General features: G+C 44.6%; 1 protein-coding gene and 1 pseudogene across 3 annotated transcripts in view; one reads left to right on the forward strand and one right to left on the reverse strand.

The window, feature by feature from the left end:
- ABCA4 (ATP binding cassette subfamily A member 4) overlaps nt 1-18291 on the forward strand; it is a 147422-nt gene that overhangs the window by 47198 nt on the left and 81933 nt on the right. For all 3 annotated transcript variants that reach the window (XM_066376742.1, XM_066376744.1, XM_066376743.1), the window contains 5 exons: nt 5545-5634; nt 7917-8157; nt 9190-9329; nt 9969-10085; nt 10732-10926. In XM_066376742.1, coding sequence (XP_066232839.1) covers nt 5545-5634; nt 7917-8157; nt 9190-9329; nt 9969-10085; nt 10732-10926 — 783 coding nt within the window. The remainder of the gene's footprint in view (nt 1-5544; nt 5635-7916; nt 8158-9189; nt 9330-9968; nt 10086-10731; nt 10927-18291) is intronic.
- Nucleotides 16571-17352, reverse strand: LOC136397728 (small ribosomal subunit protein eS1-like; annotated as a pseudogene).

Here is an 18291-nt window from a genome sequence, read left to right on the forward strand (position 1 = left end):
GCAGAAACTAGGGGTCCAGGTTAAAGCGTCTTAACAGCAGGGTGAGGGTGGAATATAGGGAAGAGTTGATAAAAAAGAAAGTCCCTGAATGTGGGCTGCTTTTCCAAGCAATGTAGAAATACAGGGTGGGGGATGGAGTTAGACTGTAGCTCCAGGGGGATGAGGAACCAGAGGAAGTTCTTTTTTATTTTTTTGTATTTTTTTCTGAAGCTGGAAACGGGGAGAAACAGTCAGATAGACTCTCGCATGCGCCCAACCAGGATCCACCCGGCACGCCCACCAGGGGCGAGGCTCTGCCCACCAGGGGGCGATGCTCTGCCCCTCCGGGGCGTCGCTCTGTTGCAACCAGAGCCACTCTAGCACCTGGGGCAGAGGCCAAGGAGCCATCCCCAGCGCCCGGGCCATCTTTGCTCCAATGGAGCCTTGGCTGCGGGAGGGGAAGAAAGAGACAGAGAGGAAGGAGGGGGGGAGGGGGGGAGAAGCAGATGGGTGCTTCTCCTGTGTGCCCTGGCTGGGAATCAAACCCAGGACTTCTGCACGCCAGGCCGACGCTCTACCACTGAGACAACCGGCCAGGGCTGGAAGTTGTTTTTTTCATGTATGGGAATCTTGAGCACATATACATCATAATAATGATGGGAAGGCCAAAGGTTCTTCAGTGTTCCAGTTCGATGCCCTATCCACTGCGCCACCACAGGTCAGGCCAAAGGTTCTTAAAGTGAGATTCTTGAAAGTAAACCTCAGAAAGAGAGGACTTTGCTTTGCTCATTGCTGTACCCCCAACACCAGGCACACAGTAGTAGACAATACATATTTGTCAAAATGTATAACCCTCATTTAGAAACTGCAGTTGGCTGTAAGTAACAGAATGCTGAAAAACAGTGGGTTTCATTTTCCCCCTGAAACAGAGGGCAGTGGTGGGCATTCAGGAATGCTCTGGAAGCTGGATATTTGGTTGAATGTCATCCTGAGTATTTCTGTGTGCTGGTTCTGATGGATATTAACATTTTAATCAATAGACTGAGCAAAGCCCTCCCTAATGTGAGTGGGCCTCATCCAATCAAAGGCCTGAACAGAACAAAAGGGCTGACCCTCCCCTAGGTAAGAGAGAATTTTTCCTGTCTGACTGCCTTTGAACTGGGGCATTGGCTTCTTTTCTGCCTTCAGACTCAAACTAAATCATCAGCTCTTCTCAGGTCCCCAGACAGCCACTCATCCTGCAGATCTTGGGATTTGCCTACCTCCGTAATTACATAAACCAATTATTCATAATAAATCTCTTCATCCACAAACGCATATACTATATATATATTATACTGGAAGTCCTCCCTTAACATCATTGGCAAGTTTTATGACTTTAAGCAAAACAATGTACATATAAGAAAACCAATTTTACCATAGATTAATATAAATAAGAGTTAAGTTGATATGACATCTTACCAACATTATAATGAAATGACATTTAATCAAACAACATTGAACAAACTGTTATTCAAGAACCTGCCATATATAATATAATATAAATAATATATTTATATATATAATATGTATATTATATATATAGTGATACCTTGACACACGAGCACTTTAAATCATGAGCAATTTGAAGACAAGCAGTCACGAGCGGGATTTTTTGCTTTAAGTCACAAGTGGATTTTTGAATCACAAGCTTCTGTCACCCTCCACTAAATAGCCTGCTGAACGTTCTGAAAGGGAGGAAGAAACAAACTTCCATGGAAAGGTTTTTGTTGAAATGGCCTCTAAGTGAAAGCGAGGAAAGCGTGACAAAAAAGTCAAAAGTCAGTAAAGAAAATGATAATTGTTGAGCAAATGAGTTTGTAAAATTTATATTTTCTGAGTTTGCTCAATTTTATTGTTAAAAATGGTGCTGGGCAGCTGTTTGTGAAATTGCTAATTACCTTCCTGCTTGGAAAGGGCCATTGTTATGCTAATGTTTCCTCCCCCTCTGCCAACATCTTTGCCTGACCTTGAAGGTAAATACACTTCATAAACAGTTTATTTCTTTATATTCTCTCTTATTATGTAAATATATTTGTATTTGTTATATATAAAGTACATTTTCTTATTTAAAAGCATATAAAACAAAAAATTTGTGTGGTTTTTGGGTGCCGGAATGAATTAATTGCATTCTCATTAGTTTAAATGGGGAAATTTGATTTGACACACAAGCAAATTGAGTCACGAGCTCAGCCATGAAATTAATTAAACTTGTGTGTCAAGATACCACTGTACATCCTACTGGATCTGTTTCTCAGGAGAATACTGACTAATACACTGCCCTAAATGAGCATATTATTTTGTGGAGTATCATGAATATAAACAATTATACTCAGCCTGCTTGTTGCTAAAATAAAAACATTTATATGCATGTGTGTGTGTGTGTGTGTGTGTGAATGACACAGTTCCTTTCTACATGGAGCTTAGTATCCATTAAGAGAGACAGATGAGTCCTGACCAGGTGGTGGTACAGTGGATAGAATGTTGACCTGGGACACCAAGGTCCCAAGTTTGAAACCCCAAGGTCTCTGGCTTGAGTGCAGGCTCATCTGGCTTAAGGGTGGGCTCACCAGCTTGAGTGTGGGGTTACTGGCTTGAGTGTGGGATTATAGGCATGACCCCATGGTCACTGGCTTGAGCCCAAAGGTTGCTGGGTTAAAGCCCAAGGTTGCTGGCCTGAGCAAGGAGTCACTGGCTTGGCTGGAGCCCCCTGGTCAAGGCACATAAGAAAAAGCAATCAATGAACAACTAAAGTACCACAATGGTGCGTTGGTGCTTCTCATCTCTCTCCTGTCTGTCTGTCCCTGTCTGTTGCCTTCCCCCCACTTGCTAAAAAAAAAAAAAAGAATAAACAGATGGCAAGTGAGGAATGGAATAATTACCAGTGGTGAGGAGTGTAAGGAAAGAAAAAGGCAAGGAGGGACCAGGCAGTGGTGCAGTGGATAGAGCGTTGGACTGGGATGCAAAGACCCAGGTTTGAGACTCCAAGGTCACCAGCTTGAGTGCGGGCTCATCTGGTTTGAGCAAAAAAGCTCACCGGCTTGAGCCCAAGGTCGCTGGCTCGAGCAAGGGGTTACTCGGTCTGCTAAAGGCCTGCGGTCAAGGCATATGTGAGAAAGCAATCAATGAACAACTAAAGTGTTGCAATGCGCAATGAAAAACTAATAATTGATGCTTCTCATCTCTCCATTCCTGTCTGTCTGTCCCTGTCTTTCCCTCTCTCTGACTCTCTCTCTGTTAAAAAAAAAAAAAAAAAAAAAAGAGGCAGGAGTCTTGGAAGAGCAGAGCAGGGCAAGGGCAAGCAAAGGAGCAGCACAGAGAAAAGACTGTCATCTCCATCTGCCATGAAGACAACTGTCTTTTACATAACTGGTTGTGTTAGAAATGAGACTTGAAGGATGAGAAGTTTTTCAGGCAGAGGAAGAGAGGAGAATAGTGTAGCAGAGCTTGGAGGCATGAGAAAGAAGCCCAGCCAGTTGAAGGAGAAGTAAGAGAGAAGATTAGAGAGGGAGTCACACTCTGGCTCATGAGAGGCCACGTGTGTTTAGCACTGGTATTGACCTCTCTCCTGGAGGCAATGGGAAGCCATGGAAAATCTTTTTTTTTTTTTTTAATTCAGTGAGAGGAGGGAGGCAGAGACAAATTCCCACATGTGCCCCAACCTGGATCCACCCAGCAACCCCATCTGGGGCCGATGCTCCGTCCATCTGGCACCATGCTCGCAACCAAGCTATTTTTAATGCCTGAGGCATCCTCAGCACCCAGGGTCGATGTGCTTCAACTAATGGAGCCATGGCTGCAAGAGAGGGGGAGAGAGAGAGAGAGAGAGAGAGAGAGAGAGAGAGAAGGGGGGGTGGAGAAGCAGATGGTTGCTTCTCCTGTGTGCCCTGACTGGGAATCGAACCCAGAACATTAATTCCTTAATATTTTCTAATTCTCAGTCATGTTCACTTTTCATTATTTCAGCTGGTTTGTTCAGATCAAAATAAAGTCCACACATGGCATGTTGTTCATGTCTCTCTTTGATCACCTTTCATCTGTAATAGATTTTAACACTGCAAGTGAGGAGAAGAACCAACAGGGCTTGGTGGTGACTTAACACTGGCAAACATTTTTTACCTGCTTGCTTTGTCTCTGCCTATCTGTTCCTCTTAGCCCCATTCTCCAATGGGGAAAACAAGAATTAAAGTGCTTTTCCCAGCATACACTGAAGCTATTTGCAAGGAGTTTGAAATAAGTCCTGGAAAAACCAATGCCTCTGCCCCGTGTTAAAGTTAAGGAGAGAAGATACTTCTTGGTGGTATGGTTTCAATGGTAGCTTTGCTCCTCCTATGTCTGGAAAATTCTTCTCCTGTCTAGTTTGCATGCATGAAATACCCTTTCATTTTAGAGTTAGAAAATAAGCCTGAAATGTCCTGAGAGCGTACCTACATTTATTCTTCAGTTTCAGGGTGAGAGAGAATGCACCCTTGCACCTACAGCAGGGAGAAAGAGGAGCAGGATGTATCACTAGAAAGTAGTGACAGGGCTGGTCAAAGCCTAGCTCCACCTGCTTCCCTGCTCTGCTGCAGCTGGATCCACCCACCCATCATTTAGGGGGAACCACATGGCAAATAAAAAGCTGAGGCTGTGGCTTGTGGTCACAAGATTTGAATCAGAATTACATGTTGAGTGTGTTAAAATGCAGATCCCCTCCCAGCCTAGTCAAAATGCACACTTGAGTTTGAAAACCACTGTTTCAAAATTTAGAATTCAGTCTTGAAAGATATAGGGTCCATGACTCAAGCAGTTTTGGAACTATGAAGAGTGAAGTCATTCATTCGGGACGTTAACCTGGTTTCCGGAAAACCAGGTTTGCACAACAGGCTCTGAGACTTAGAACCAGCCAGTGAACTTCCACACGCCTCACGTCTTTGGAAAATGCACGCACAGTCCTGTGTTGTCGCGTGGGCCTGGAGTCACCAGGATTCTGCTATCACTGGAGAATCTGTGAGGGAACTGCTTTCTCCTTAAAACTGCCAGCAGCAGCTTGAAAGAACGGTGATGTAACTGGCTAAATATTTTACATAGCAAATACTGTGGAACAGAGGAAGCCACTCAACCTGCCTTAATGGACACAAAGGGAGCAAAGATGTGAACAATGCAGAGGAAGCCCGAGAGTGTGTACAAAGCCCAAGGGGAACGGATGGGCACCACTGCAGGCAGCCTTCCTTGCTCTCTGTTTTCCTTCCTTCAGGAAGCTTGTTTGGTGTCACTAAACCAGCAATCAGAATCATTGGATATGTTTCATGTCACCATGAAACTATTTGTGATTGACTAGCTCAGCAGGGTGACTTAGAATAAGAGCCTTGGTTTTCTCAATTTGATAAAAGAAGATTGTTTCTGAAAGCAATCTTGCAGAAAAGGTCCTGTGATCAGAAAGAAGGGAGGAAATGTTTTTCAAGCATACAGGAGATCATATAGCGCTTATATGTGTGTGTGTAACTACAGATGTATTTTTAAAAATATTTTCCCTGTCAATTACAGCTTCCTAAACTCCTAGACAGCAGTTCTCAAGGTATCAATCTGAGATCCTGGGGAAGAATATTATCTGATATGTCACCCAGAATTCAAAAGGTAAGTGGCCTGATGACAGTTAGTTATAATTTAGTTTTATCTTTCCACCAATTTACCGCACTTACTATGGCAAACAAGTTAATTGTACCTCATACTTGCTCATGAAGAAATATGCTTGATCTTTCCTCTAGCAGTTTCGGAGTACCTGTTTCTATACTAAATTATCTGTGCTCCTGAGTTGAGGGCTAAAAGAAAGGACCCATCCTTCCGGTTTCACATCCAGGAAGAAATGTGATTTGTCTGGTGTGGCATAGATTATCAGTGAACTCATAATGGAACCTAAGTGTTTCTAGTACTGAGGTGGTCCATTATTCTCTTATGCTTGTCAAATCTACATATATCTATACCACAATAGTAGTAGCACACATTTATAGAATTCTTGCTGGACTAAGTGTCTTACATATATTGACTCATTTCACCACAGTGAAAGTAATTGACTTTTTTGTTGTTTTGTGGAAAATGTGCACATTTTGATTAATAACTGGTTGCACAAGCCTCTGCTCATATAGAAACTGGTCTCCCACTCAATAGATTAGAAGTGCTGGGGACATAACATTGAACAGATATGGTCACTGCCCTTGTGAAACATACAGTCCAACAGGCAAGTATGAAAAGTATTATAAGGGTACCAAAGATGAAACATAATTTTCCCCAAACTTTTTCCTCCTCTGGAATTCTCAGCTGACTTGGGCTTAGCCAAGCTGGAAAATTATATAGTAGAATCTGTTTTCATAAAGCTAAACTCAACCTGGACAGAGTCCGAACAGAGAACATTAGGGCCAAGTGCTGTGCCCGTTGTACTGCTGGCCACCTGCTGCACTGGGAGTCTCTGCTTAACATTCTTTTATTTACAAGCATTTGAAAAATTCATACCAGTATAATAGGGTTGAAGTTGATTGAGAATATAAAAAAAAGAAAATTCCCATATCAACACTCTTAATTCTGTGTGGGAATTCCCGAAGTTTTCTTGCCTTTCTATAGAGCAAGTCTAAGCATTTATGAACTAGGTTGAAGCAGCTGGCCCCATTCATATTAACTGATACTCAACCATTTGACCTGGAACCACCCCTTTATCTCTGAGTGCTTGGATTAAATAAGCAACACAGTAATAACCCCTTACGGGACTGTCATAAGACTTACTGTTGTTGAAGCAATTTGAAATTTTGACTTTATTATTGAAGCCTAGACTGTGATTATAGGCATGACTCACTGTGTGGACGTTCCACGGCACTCCGTGGTTTCAGAGGGCAGGTGCTGGCATGCGGACAGAGAGGGACGACAGGTAAACAGCACTTACTGCAGCAGGGGAACTGTTTTCAGTCTCACCTGATTGAATCCTAGTGGTTTTCAAATTCTGAAGTGCCTTTGAAAATGAGTAATAACCTCAGTTAGGGGAATAAAAGCAACATTGTTTTTATTTTATAAAGCAAAGTCAGATGGCATTGTGGGAGCTGAGACCCTGGCAACGCTGGCAGCCCTTAATTTAGCTCTAAGCATCTCAGACCTACTTTCAAAAGGTGAGGCCAACTGGTACCCATACGGAGAGGAGGCCCACGGGTACCCATACGGAGAGGAGGCCCACTGGTGCCCATACAGAGAGGAGGCCACCAGCCTTTTCTTAGTTGAGTGCAGAATTTAAAAAGTGTGTTTTTTTAGTGTTTTTCCAAATATGGAGACTTTCTCTGTTTTATATTTGCTGGGCTCTTAAAACACACACACACACACACACACACACACACACACACACACACATACACACACACACAGAAATCACAAACCACACATTTCAAGAAAATAGAAGAGTTCACATTTGGTCAAATTAAGCTAATAAGGAGATAATTTTCCAATTATAGGAAACTAAATTCTAAACTATTTTGCCAAAGAAGCTTGTTCTGACCATGCCTTTCTGGGACACAGCAATTCTGTCATCAATTTATTCCCAATTTCCCCAGTATCCCCATCTGGTAGATTAACAGGACCCCAAAACTGGTTTACAGAATAGTATTCACTACATTTCCCCAGGGACACATTCCCAGGGCATGTGGGAAGAGAGAAGTGATATTAAAATGTGTTGGGTTCCCTCTTTGATGTTCCTTAAGGCTTATTGTAGTCTCCTCTTAGGTCTTGAGTGGATGGCAGCAGACTGTCAAGAATCTGAATGTTTTCTTGTAAGTGTGGAAGTCAGATGTATATGTGGAGGTCTCCCAGATACTTTGAAATTTGATTTCAAAGTAGATTATGACTCTGTCTTAAAATAACCCAATGCCTTTGTCTTGCCCCAGTTCATCCACCGACCGAGTGTTCAAGACTTGCTGTGGATGACCAGGCCCCTCACGCAGACTGGTGGCCCAGAGACCTTCACACAGCTGATGGGGAGCCTGTCTGACCTCTTGTGTGGCTACCCAGAGGGAGGAGGCTCTCGCGTGTTCTCCTTCAACTGGTATGAAGACAATAACTACAAGGCCTTCCTGGGGATTGACTCTGTGAGGAAAGAGTCTATTTATTCTTATGACAAAAGAACAAGTAAGTTTTCTGAGTCCTGTTATATATGTATAAATCAGGCTCTGATGTCAGTTAAGTGGATGGTTTGACACTTTCAAGTGAAACCAGTTCCAGGGTTGACTCTCTCTTGCTCTTGTGAGGGGCCCTGGGCAAAGGGCTTCTCCTCCCAGAAAAAAAGAAAAAAATCTTCCCCCTTATAGGAAGGGGGTGGTGTGCATAAAGAGTTCTGGATATGAGCCATGGAAAGATCTGAGACCCACTTGGAAAGGGAACAGAGAGGACATTTCCCACTGATCTGATTGAACTGGGGTTATGTTCTAGAGGAAGAGAAGAAAGATAAATGAGGAGGCAGCCCCGAGCTGCAAGCCAAGCTCAGGTCAGAAGGGCCCTGGCAAGTAAACACGGTTGTGGGATGTTTTTACAAACACAATGCAACTGAAAATCTGTGTGTAGTGCTGAATTATGTTCCCAATGGCAAGTCCTCCTTCCCACCTTTCAATATTTTGGGGGCTGGGGGAGTCCTATGGGGTAAAGGAGAGTAGAATGGGGGAAAATGCAACTGGGTGACCCTCTAGTTAAACATTAAAGAGGCAGCGAGGCATGCACCAAAAGTCATTGGGCCCTCAAATAGCCACACACAATGAAGAAGTTAAGCTTAAGCAGCTAATTGAAGGACAATCACGGAGACTAAAGCTGAGATTCCAAGGGGACACCTCATGTGGCCTCTCGGTCCCTTTCATCTGAGAGTGGCCTCTGTTCCTTGCAGTAATCACAAGCGGGCTTCTCAGCCTCCTTCTTGTAAATCAGAAGCAACCACAGGGCGAGCCCCGTCCTTTGTTCCTCTGATGAGGCCCTTATGGAGATGAACTGTGGCGTTTTGTTACTTACTAATGATGAGCTTGTTATTGGTAGGGTACGGCCTATTAATTTAGGTTATTTGTCAAATCCTCCAGCCTGGAGTTGAATAAAACATGTGATTTGAACACACTAATGACCCTGTTTAGCTCTGAGCAACAGGAGTTTCTATAAAATCTGTCCCTTCTGTCCTGGCAGCGAGCTTCTGTAATGCATTGATCCAGAGCCTGGAGTCCAACCCTCTAACCAAAATAGCCTGGAAGGCCGCAAAGCCTCTGCTCATGGGAAAGATCCTCTTCACCCCCGATTCCCCTGCAGCACGCAGGATACTGAAGAACGTAAGGTCCCTGCTGGTCTTGTCCCTTCTGCCTTGGAAATCTCATTCACACGAGAATGAGAGTGACGGGGAGAAAAGTGGGGAGAGGAGGGTGAGAGAGAGACAGAAAGGGGTCAGGGGTGGGGAAATATTGGGCCCTCTTGGTAGTGAGGCTCCTGCTTGTTTTTTGTTAAGTAGACTCTTGAGTTCCTCTCCCATCATCGAAATGCTTTGTGCCTGTACCCTTGCCCGGGAACCTCCCCTCTCTACCCAGTGTACGGTGAGGTTTCCTTTCCCAGCACCTGAATTATATCCCTGAGGGAAGGGTTTGCATCCTCTGGATCCTGGCTACCTGGAATAAAGATAGGAAGGAAGAGCATCTGCTCACAGGAAGTCCAAGTCTAGCTTTAGTTAGGTTCTGAGATAATAACATCATCAATCTTGCATGTACCTCTTAGATACTAAGAAATTAGATTGTGTTAATCTGGGAGTCTGGGAAATGGCAGATTGTTCTGGAAAATATCAGTAGACTGAGAACATTAAGATGCATCCTTGAAAAGCCTTTCCTAAATATTGAGGGTTTATAACATGAAAAGGAAAGATATAACCAAAGGTTCTCTCTCGCTTTGTTTTTCTCTGTCTTGCCTCTGTCTGGTTTTAGGCTAACTCAACTTTTGAAGAGCTGGAGCGTGTTAGGAAGTTGGCCAAAGCCTGGGAAGAAGTGGGGCCCCAGATTTGGTACTTCTTTGACAAGAGCACACAGATGACCATGATCAGAGTACGGATGGCAGGGGGTGGGAAGATAAAGGGCCCAGAAAGCTCCACATGTTCCCTTTTACCAAAAAAAGGTTAATCACTTCTGGGGTTAGATCAAAATATAACAAGCAGGGCCCAAAGGCACTAGTTCTAGAAGCTGTCACCAAGAGGAGTCATTGACTTTGGATGGGACACATATTTCTTCAATTCTGGGAAAATGTAAAAACTTCCACAAGACCAGTGGCTTCCTGAGGTTTCTTGCTTTTATAAATTTTCTGGAGGGCCTCAGATTCAAAGAGCCAGCTCTGTAACTGCAAAGATGGTTCTCATTTTCAGCTTTGCAAAGCCAGGGGACAAGGGTTTGTTATAGCAGGGATAATTAAGACGGAATAAAGGGATCCATAGAGAAAGGAAGTCCCTATATAGCATTTCCCCTGCACCTCTCTCCCCACCCTGACACACACACCCTCCCTCTATTATAGAGACTTGTGCATTTGGGGGGAATGGGGTATAGATAGTTATGCCTTATGATGGAAGAAAACCACCAGTTATTTAGGGGCCTTTAGAGTCTCTATCACCACTCATTAAAAATTGGAAATGGCCCACGAATAAGACCAAAGATCCTGTAGAATTTTCTAAATGCTATAACTGTATTTCTTCTTCCCAAGGATACCCTGGCAAACCCAACAGTAAACGGTTTTCTGAATAAGCAGTTTGGTGAAGATATTACTGCTGAAGCTGTGCTGAACTTCCTCTATAATGGTCCTCGAGAGAGCCAGGTTGACGACATGGCCAACTTCAACTGGAGAGATCTATTTAACCTCACCGATCGTGCCCTACGCCTGGCTGCTCAATATCTGGAGGTAAGGGGCAGCCAGCCACCTATGGGCCCCCTGGGGCCCCCTGAAGACAGCCCTGTGGATAGGGCCAGAGATCTCTCAGCAAGTCAGGTAGACTTGGTTTTAACCCTTATTTTCCCCACTGAAGAAATGAGAATTCCCACAGCCCCCAGACAGAGATCCAGTTCTCTAACCGCATATCCACACTGACAGCTGCTCCCTCTTCACACCTCCTGCCTCCTAAGGGTTCCCTGACTCCTGCTTCCTTGTGGCCCCAGAAGGGTCTGTGTCTGTCCTCAACCTTATCCTGTCTCCCATTTCCCTAGTGACCGTCATTGTCCAGTGTCTACCAGACTTTGAGTCTAAGGTCCCCCTGCCTGCTGGACACTCTTACCCCCAGGGTCTGCAGATACATCATCCAAAAACAAATTTGTGTTCTCCTATCCCAGAGATTTTTGACTGTTGTGCCACAGAAGTTTAGTAATTAGTGTATATGTGCCATGAGATGAAAAAGGTTGAAAATTGCTGTCCTATCTTGATCACTGTCCTCAGTATCTTTCCAAATTCTCAAACTGGAGATTTTAGTGTTATCCTTAATCATCATTCTTCTTCCCTTCCATATAGCTGTCACATAATTATAGAGTGTTACTTTGTGTCAAGCACTGGGTTAAGTGGTTTTACATATGTAAACCAAAATTAATTATAGATTGTAATAAGGAATTTTAAAAGAGGATTTATTTGGGCAAAAAAAGTCACAGCCCAGGAGACACAGTTCAGGTGGCCATCTAAATTGTTTTCCGTGGAGACCAAGGGGAGGCTGCCTCTCTAGCAAAATTTCCCACCCAAGTTCCCCGTTAGGTCCCTTCTATGTAATGAGATGTTTAAATTTGTACACTTCTGATCAACCCAAATCACACGGTCCTGACTGGTCAGCATTCTGTGTCCTGATTGATCATTATGGAGCAGTTGTGATTGGGAGCCGGTCTTAGTCCATTGGTAGAAAGATGAAACTGGGAACTCCCTTATAATAGCTGACTCAGCTGGCTGAAAGAGCAGGGCATATTATGAGAAGCAAAGAGTTCAGGCTGAGGTTCTTCCTGGTTTACAGAGTACATGAGAAACTCCTGTCAGCAAAGGTCCCCTAGGTTCTTATTATTTATAAAATCCGGGCCTTCAGTTGACCATGGGAAATCCACCTCAGCAGATAACTTCCTTCTCAGGGTTCACATCAAGTGAAACTTTCTTCTTGGGCCCACTCATACATTAGCTCATTTAATTCTCACAACAATTACAGGAAGTGGGTGCTGTTATTGGTCCCATTTTACAGATGCAGAGCTGAGGTTTAAAGAGATTAAATAAGATCCCATCCCACAGTTACTAGATGAGATCCAGATGTCGGTATGCTTGAATTCAGAGCCTGCTCTTCTGACCCCTCTACTGCCTCTATCACGTCTAATCGCGGAGGATAACTCTGTACCCAGTTTCAATGCATGGTTTTCCCCCATCAACAACAAGTTTCTGTGTTCTACAGTTCACCTCAGTTCTGACACTATCTACCTGGAGACTACATCACATCCCACAAATGAAGGGCTCAGTTCGATGATACTGCCAGCCCCCAACTTCAAACACCAATCATAAATCCAGGTTGTTTGACTGGCTATATAGACCAGAGGTTTTCAAGTTTCATGATTCCCTTCATGGCTTCAATTACTTTGCTAAAGCAGCTCACAGAACTCAGACAAACAATTTACTTATGGGTTACCAACTTATTATTAAAGGATATATCTTAGGAACAGCCAGATGAAACTGATGCATAGGGCGTGATATGTGGGAAGGGGAGTTCACCAACCTAGAAGCTCCTGGAACCATACCCTTCTGGATTTTCATGGAGGCTTGATTACATAGGCATGATTGATTAAGTCACTGGGCTTTGGTGATTGAATTCAGTTCTCCAGCCTCTCTCCCCTCCCAGGAGTGGAGTGGTGGGCAGCGGAGGGTGGGTGGGAATGAAATTTCCAACCCTCTGATCACCTGATTCTCCTGGCAGCCAAAGGAGCTCCAGTTTCTTAGGTGCTTTCCGAAAGTCATCATTAATGTAACAAAGGCACCTTGCTCATCTCATCACATAGGAAGTTCTAAGGGTTTGAGGAGCTCTATGCCAGAGACACGAAAGCCAAATGCATATTTCTCATTACAAACCACAGTATGACACAGAACTTTGTCCACTCTATCTCCAAACTGTCCCTCACCTCCTCCTCTTGCTTTCCAGGCTCTCTGAGGCCCAGAGGTCCTGCCATCTGTCCACCAGCCTTTTCTGACTACTTTCTCCTCGACTCCGGGGTTCAGGGTCCAGTGTCTTTTGGCTCAGGCATTTGTCCACACTGACACCAGATCTACCTTCCAAACACACATCTGCCAGCATCAGTTTATCACACTTAGAAACTTAAAGACTCAGTCCCCAGGAACACAAGTCCTTCCAAACCTGCACAGCCCACCTTCCCAGCCACTGCTCACTCACCCACACACCTCCGGCTCTGCTCTGGCCCTGTCACCACCCTCAGGCATACCCTGCCCTCTTCTGATTAACCCCTCTGCAAATGCTGTTTCTCTGCCCATTTATTAGAGTCTTTTTGCTTTAAAGAGAGAGAGAGAGAGATTACTGGTGACATAACTCCATAACTGATGTAAATTCAGGGGATCTAAGAATTCAATCCCACCACGAGACCCTCATGTCCTTCTGGTGGTGGAAAGGAGGCCCTTTCATGGAGTCACAAGGAAAGCATTCTAGGAGACTCCTGGGTGGGAGATTGAGGCTTGGTGTAAGGTTTATTTGGGTAGAAATAGAAGGCTGCCTCAGGTTCCCAGTGTCTCATCTCTGTCTGTTCTGCCATGGAAAAAGTCCAGCCTTGTCTTCATCAGGCCCAAGGGAAAGGTGAGTGTCCGTAAATTCTGTGCCATGGTTCAGTCCATGTCTGTGTCCCCTCTAGCTAACTTAGGTTCTGTGTTCCCAGCTGCATTCTGGCTGGCACTGTACCCAGACCCCCACCTACAGTCTGCATTTGGAGTCCATGAGGCTGCCAGCTGTTTGGCTGCTATGCAGAGAGGATGCAGGAGCTCATAGGTCAATACCTGTTACCCAGTGAGATAGAGCTAACAAGAGAGCTCTTTATTAAGCTTGAATTATATTATCTCAGGCTTGGGAAGGATCAGGCTCTTCTTCAAACTAACCAATCAATTTCCTAATCTTTCCAGGCTTCTGCTGGTTCCTTCCCTAGCCAACCCATTCCTAGATCTTCCAGGATTTTGTGTTTCTTATTCAATCTGATTCTAATAGTCAGGCAGATAAGTTATTTTTTGCTCACTTTATTAAAGATGGCTGCTGCTCTCACGTGGTGATGCTCTCACATGATACAGCTATCTGCCCTTTTTGCTTGGTTATGCTAACGTATGTTGGAGGAGGGGCTTTCACGCCAAAAGGTTTTAAAAGGAGAGCTAGGAGGCCATTTTGAGGAGAGTGACCAGGTTCTTGCAGAGTGGAAGAGCCCATGGAGGCAGGGCAGGGAAGCCACGTGGAGGAGGCAGCCAAAATGGTGGAATGGTGAAGGAGAAGCCAGTTCGTGGAGGAGAAGGAGATGGGGAACAGAGGTGAATAAGACTGGTGAGGCAGAAGCCTTTGATTCTAGGAAAACTCAGATGAGTCAATGGCTTTGGGAGCCCTGAGTGGAAAGGGAAGTGTTTTCCTGCTGCGTGTTTTTACTCGCTTGCTGAGTGCAAGGAAAATGGACCACCAGTTTTTGGCTCCACAGTTTCTTTACCATCTGTCTGGATTAAATGCAAACCTACACAGGCCAGGCGGCTTTGATGGTGGCCGCAGCTACTGTCCTTACACCAACCTAGATAGACAGGCCACTGTGGTCACCATCTTGGTTCCTATTGCTCATGCCTCATAGTAGAAGGACCTTCCCCTGGATCATCTTGACTTCTACTGGGCATGTGCCCAGCAGTGGAATTTCTTCTGCTGCTTTTATTCCTCCTCAGTAATGACCAGTAATGATCCTTCCTGCCCCCTTTGGGGATTAGGCCCTGAGGGCGGAGGATGCCTTGGGAGTGTGTGAAGCTGTAACTTCCTAGTGAAGCAAGCAGGCTTATTGTCTGATTCAGCACCCCAGTTTATCATGCATGATACTGCCTGATTCCCCTTGCTCCCTTCCTCTATTAACATCTAGCTACCTATGCTAACACTCACATCTCATATTGCTGCTCACGTCTGCCCTCTTCAATCTTGGCCTGGCCCTCTTCATTTGCTAATATGTCTGCAACTTGTACCCTCTGTGGTCCTCTTTACACCAAGAATTCTGTGAGAAGTAGGAGTGGCTGTCCTACAGTGTAAGCATTACTCCCAGACAGTTCTCTAATTGGCCTAGCTACTCTACCTGTCCCCGAGTCCCCTGGGGACTGTGCACTGTGATGGTCAAGTGCCTACCGCAGGGAAAGGAAAGCAGAGTTAGCTTCATTTGAATTTCATGCACTGAGCAGGATTACTGTAGAGTGGGGGAGGGTATTTCCTTAAAAGAAGAAGAGGAAAACAGAAAAGCCTAAGATGACTCTTCCTTCCCCTTCTGTTTAGTTCATTCTTTGAGGCTCAGCTCTCAAATGTCACTGTTGCTTCCACAAAGGTTCAGCCATTCACTCCTCTGTGCTTCCCTAGCCCACTCTTCACACTTCTCTTAGACCCTATTAATGCTAAATTTGAATTACCTGTTAACATGTCCATCTCTGGCTGAGTGACAAGACTGGAGTTAGTTGGGATCAGGGAGCCCGTCCTAGATATTTTTGAATTCTCAACCTCAATTCTTAGAAAACCTCTCCATCTAAGGGCTGACACACCTGCCAGTGGGCGGGCCAGTTGATAGTCATGTCTGGGCCTCATGTCATCTGCCCATTAGAAGATAGAAGATGCTCGAGAAATAAGAGAGGAAAGTAAGTTGAAGGTCCCCAAGAACAGGCCTCCTCCCCCAGATTCCTGAGGATAACTGAATAGTGAGAAAAAGCCTGGCTCTGTCACCACAGTGCTCTTGAGGATCCCCTGCTGCTCCTGGTACCACCAGATTTTCCCCAGAGTGTAGGACCTTCCATCTAGAACCGTAGAAGGGACAGCACAGGCTAGGTGGCCTTTCAGAATAAGCCAGGTGTGATAAGCAGCAGCACCAAACTTTAGGTCATAACAAAGTCATTCCCAACTTGTCCAAAGGCAAGAATGACCTTGGGTGCTTTTTACAAAATAGAGTTCTGGACCTCAAATCTGATCAACTGACTCAGAATTTCCAAGGACAAAGCCTGGTAACCTGTATATTTGCACACCTGTGAGATTGGTGGGGCCTTCAAATCCCCTTGCATAATTACTCAGTTGATTCGCCCTTTTCTCTTAGTGACTCCACCAGCTAGGTCTCCATCCTTGGCTATGTGCACCACCATCTACCCCTGTGGTTACAACATAGGCAGAACTCTTGAAGGGGACATGAGTGGAGGAGAGGGCCTCTATTTCCTTATTCCTACAGAATGGAGGTCAGTGGTTTTTCACAATTTTTTGAGGTATTATCAGTAATAAAGAATGCTTTTTAAAAATATACAAATAGGATTTTTATTTGCCATCATTAAAGTCTGAATTTTAAACAGATTCTTGGGTGGGGGGCTCATATCCCTTAGCTCATTCCACTTCAGCACCTGTGTCATCCCCAGTAATTTTTCCAGGACTGCTGCCTTCACCATGAAGCTCATGAGTTTTCCCAGCTCAAACCTGGGCTTCTCCAGCATTTTCACTTTCCTAGCAAAGACATCATGGAGCAGATAAATAAACTGGCATGCTTCTTCTGTGACTTTTCCAGTGCTAACCAGAATCCTTCTTTCAAGTCATTTATCTGTCCCTCCCAGGCCCAGTCCTATCATCTGCTTCTGGGTTTGGCAGACCTGTTGATGCTGAACATTAGAAGTCTTTTGAATCTGCTTGTTGCATTTTTTTAGTAAAACCAACACAGAATAAATGAAGCCAATGACCATTGGTTGTCTTGACATCAACGTGAGCTTCAATCATAGTCTGCTATTTTTTTTTTTACCATGGAGCACATTTTATCATGGTAAGATTCATGGCATGAAAATTTGTCAGGTGGTTTTGCCCTCAACAACCTCAGTAATTAGCTTGAATTTTCTAAATGCAACTTCATCATTCTGCAGCTCAGCTTGGCTCACTTCAAAAATATGACCCTTGAAACCGGCAGATGTGATTTTGGTTCCTTGAGTTCTCATGACTAGCATCTTCCCAATATTTCTTACGTTGAACATAGCTGGTGCTTTCACATCACACCAACCTTTCCTAGAAAAATGACCAACTATCTTCTTTTTGGCTCCCTTTTTACTGCCTTTCGTGAGGCTCCTGTTCTTGCCCACCGCCATGGTTCTGCTCAGAGAACCAAAAGGGGCAGTAATAAAGCATACTTCTTTTCTTTTGTTTGACTTGACATGTATATGGTGACATAAAGGTCTTGTTTTCTTGAAGGATTATATTTTTCTGTGTGGCTTATGCTTACTATAGCACTAGACACCCAACAGATACTTTATATATGTAATTAATATATATATACACATGTGTGTGTGTGTGTGTGTGTGTGTGTGTGTGTGTGTTGCTTAAATGTTTAGGAATTCAGTCTCTGGAACCAGACTGCCTGGGTTTAAATCTCTGCTAATTGTATCTCAGTTTTCTCAACTGTAAAATGGGGGTATTGACAGTTCTTATCTAATTGGCTTGTCATGAGGATTGAGTTAATTCACGCCAAGCACGTGGAACAGTTCCTGCCACATAGTCAGCACTTGGTAAATATTAGGAGGAAAGTAGCATTAGTGAAATCATGCCCGGCCACCGAGCCTCCCCGATCCTTATATCCAGCCTCAACCACTAACTCCTTCTGAGGGCTTTGCAATCCCATTAGCCCACTGAAGAGCTCCTAGGCACTGGCCAGGTGTCCACAGGTCAGAGCCCCCCCAGGGGTTCCTACCAGGAGTTTCCATGGTGGCAGAAGCTCAGCAGGTGGTTATGATGAGGTTTCTGATCTTCCTGCCTGTGGGAGGCAGGAAGAGAAAGTGAGAGGGGGACGAACTGAAAGGAGAAAGTAAAAGGGGAAGTGTGAGGTGAGGAAGAACCCATCACTGCAATTGGTCCTGGATTTTTCTGCTGCTGTTCTCGTGTATTGGGAAGTCTCGGGGAGCCTTGGAGACTCCGCTGCTCCCATTCCGAGGACTGCTCAGTAGCAGACGGGTCATGGAGGACCAGCCCTTGGTGGCTCTCAGATGCGTCTCCAGGCAGGGCAGCAAGTGTATTCCTGCACACACTGTTTA

Source organism: Saccopteryx leptura, chromosome 3, assembly GCF_036850995.1.
Source record: "Saccopteryx leptura isolate mSacLep1 chromosome 3, mSacLep1_pri_phased_curated, whole genome shotgun sequence".
NCBI lineage: Eukaryota > Metazoa > Chordata > Mammalia > Chiroptera > Emballonuridae > Saccopteryx > Saccopteryx leptura.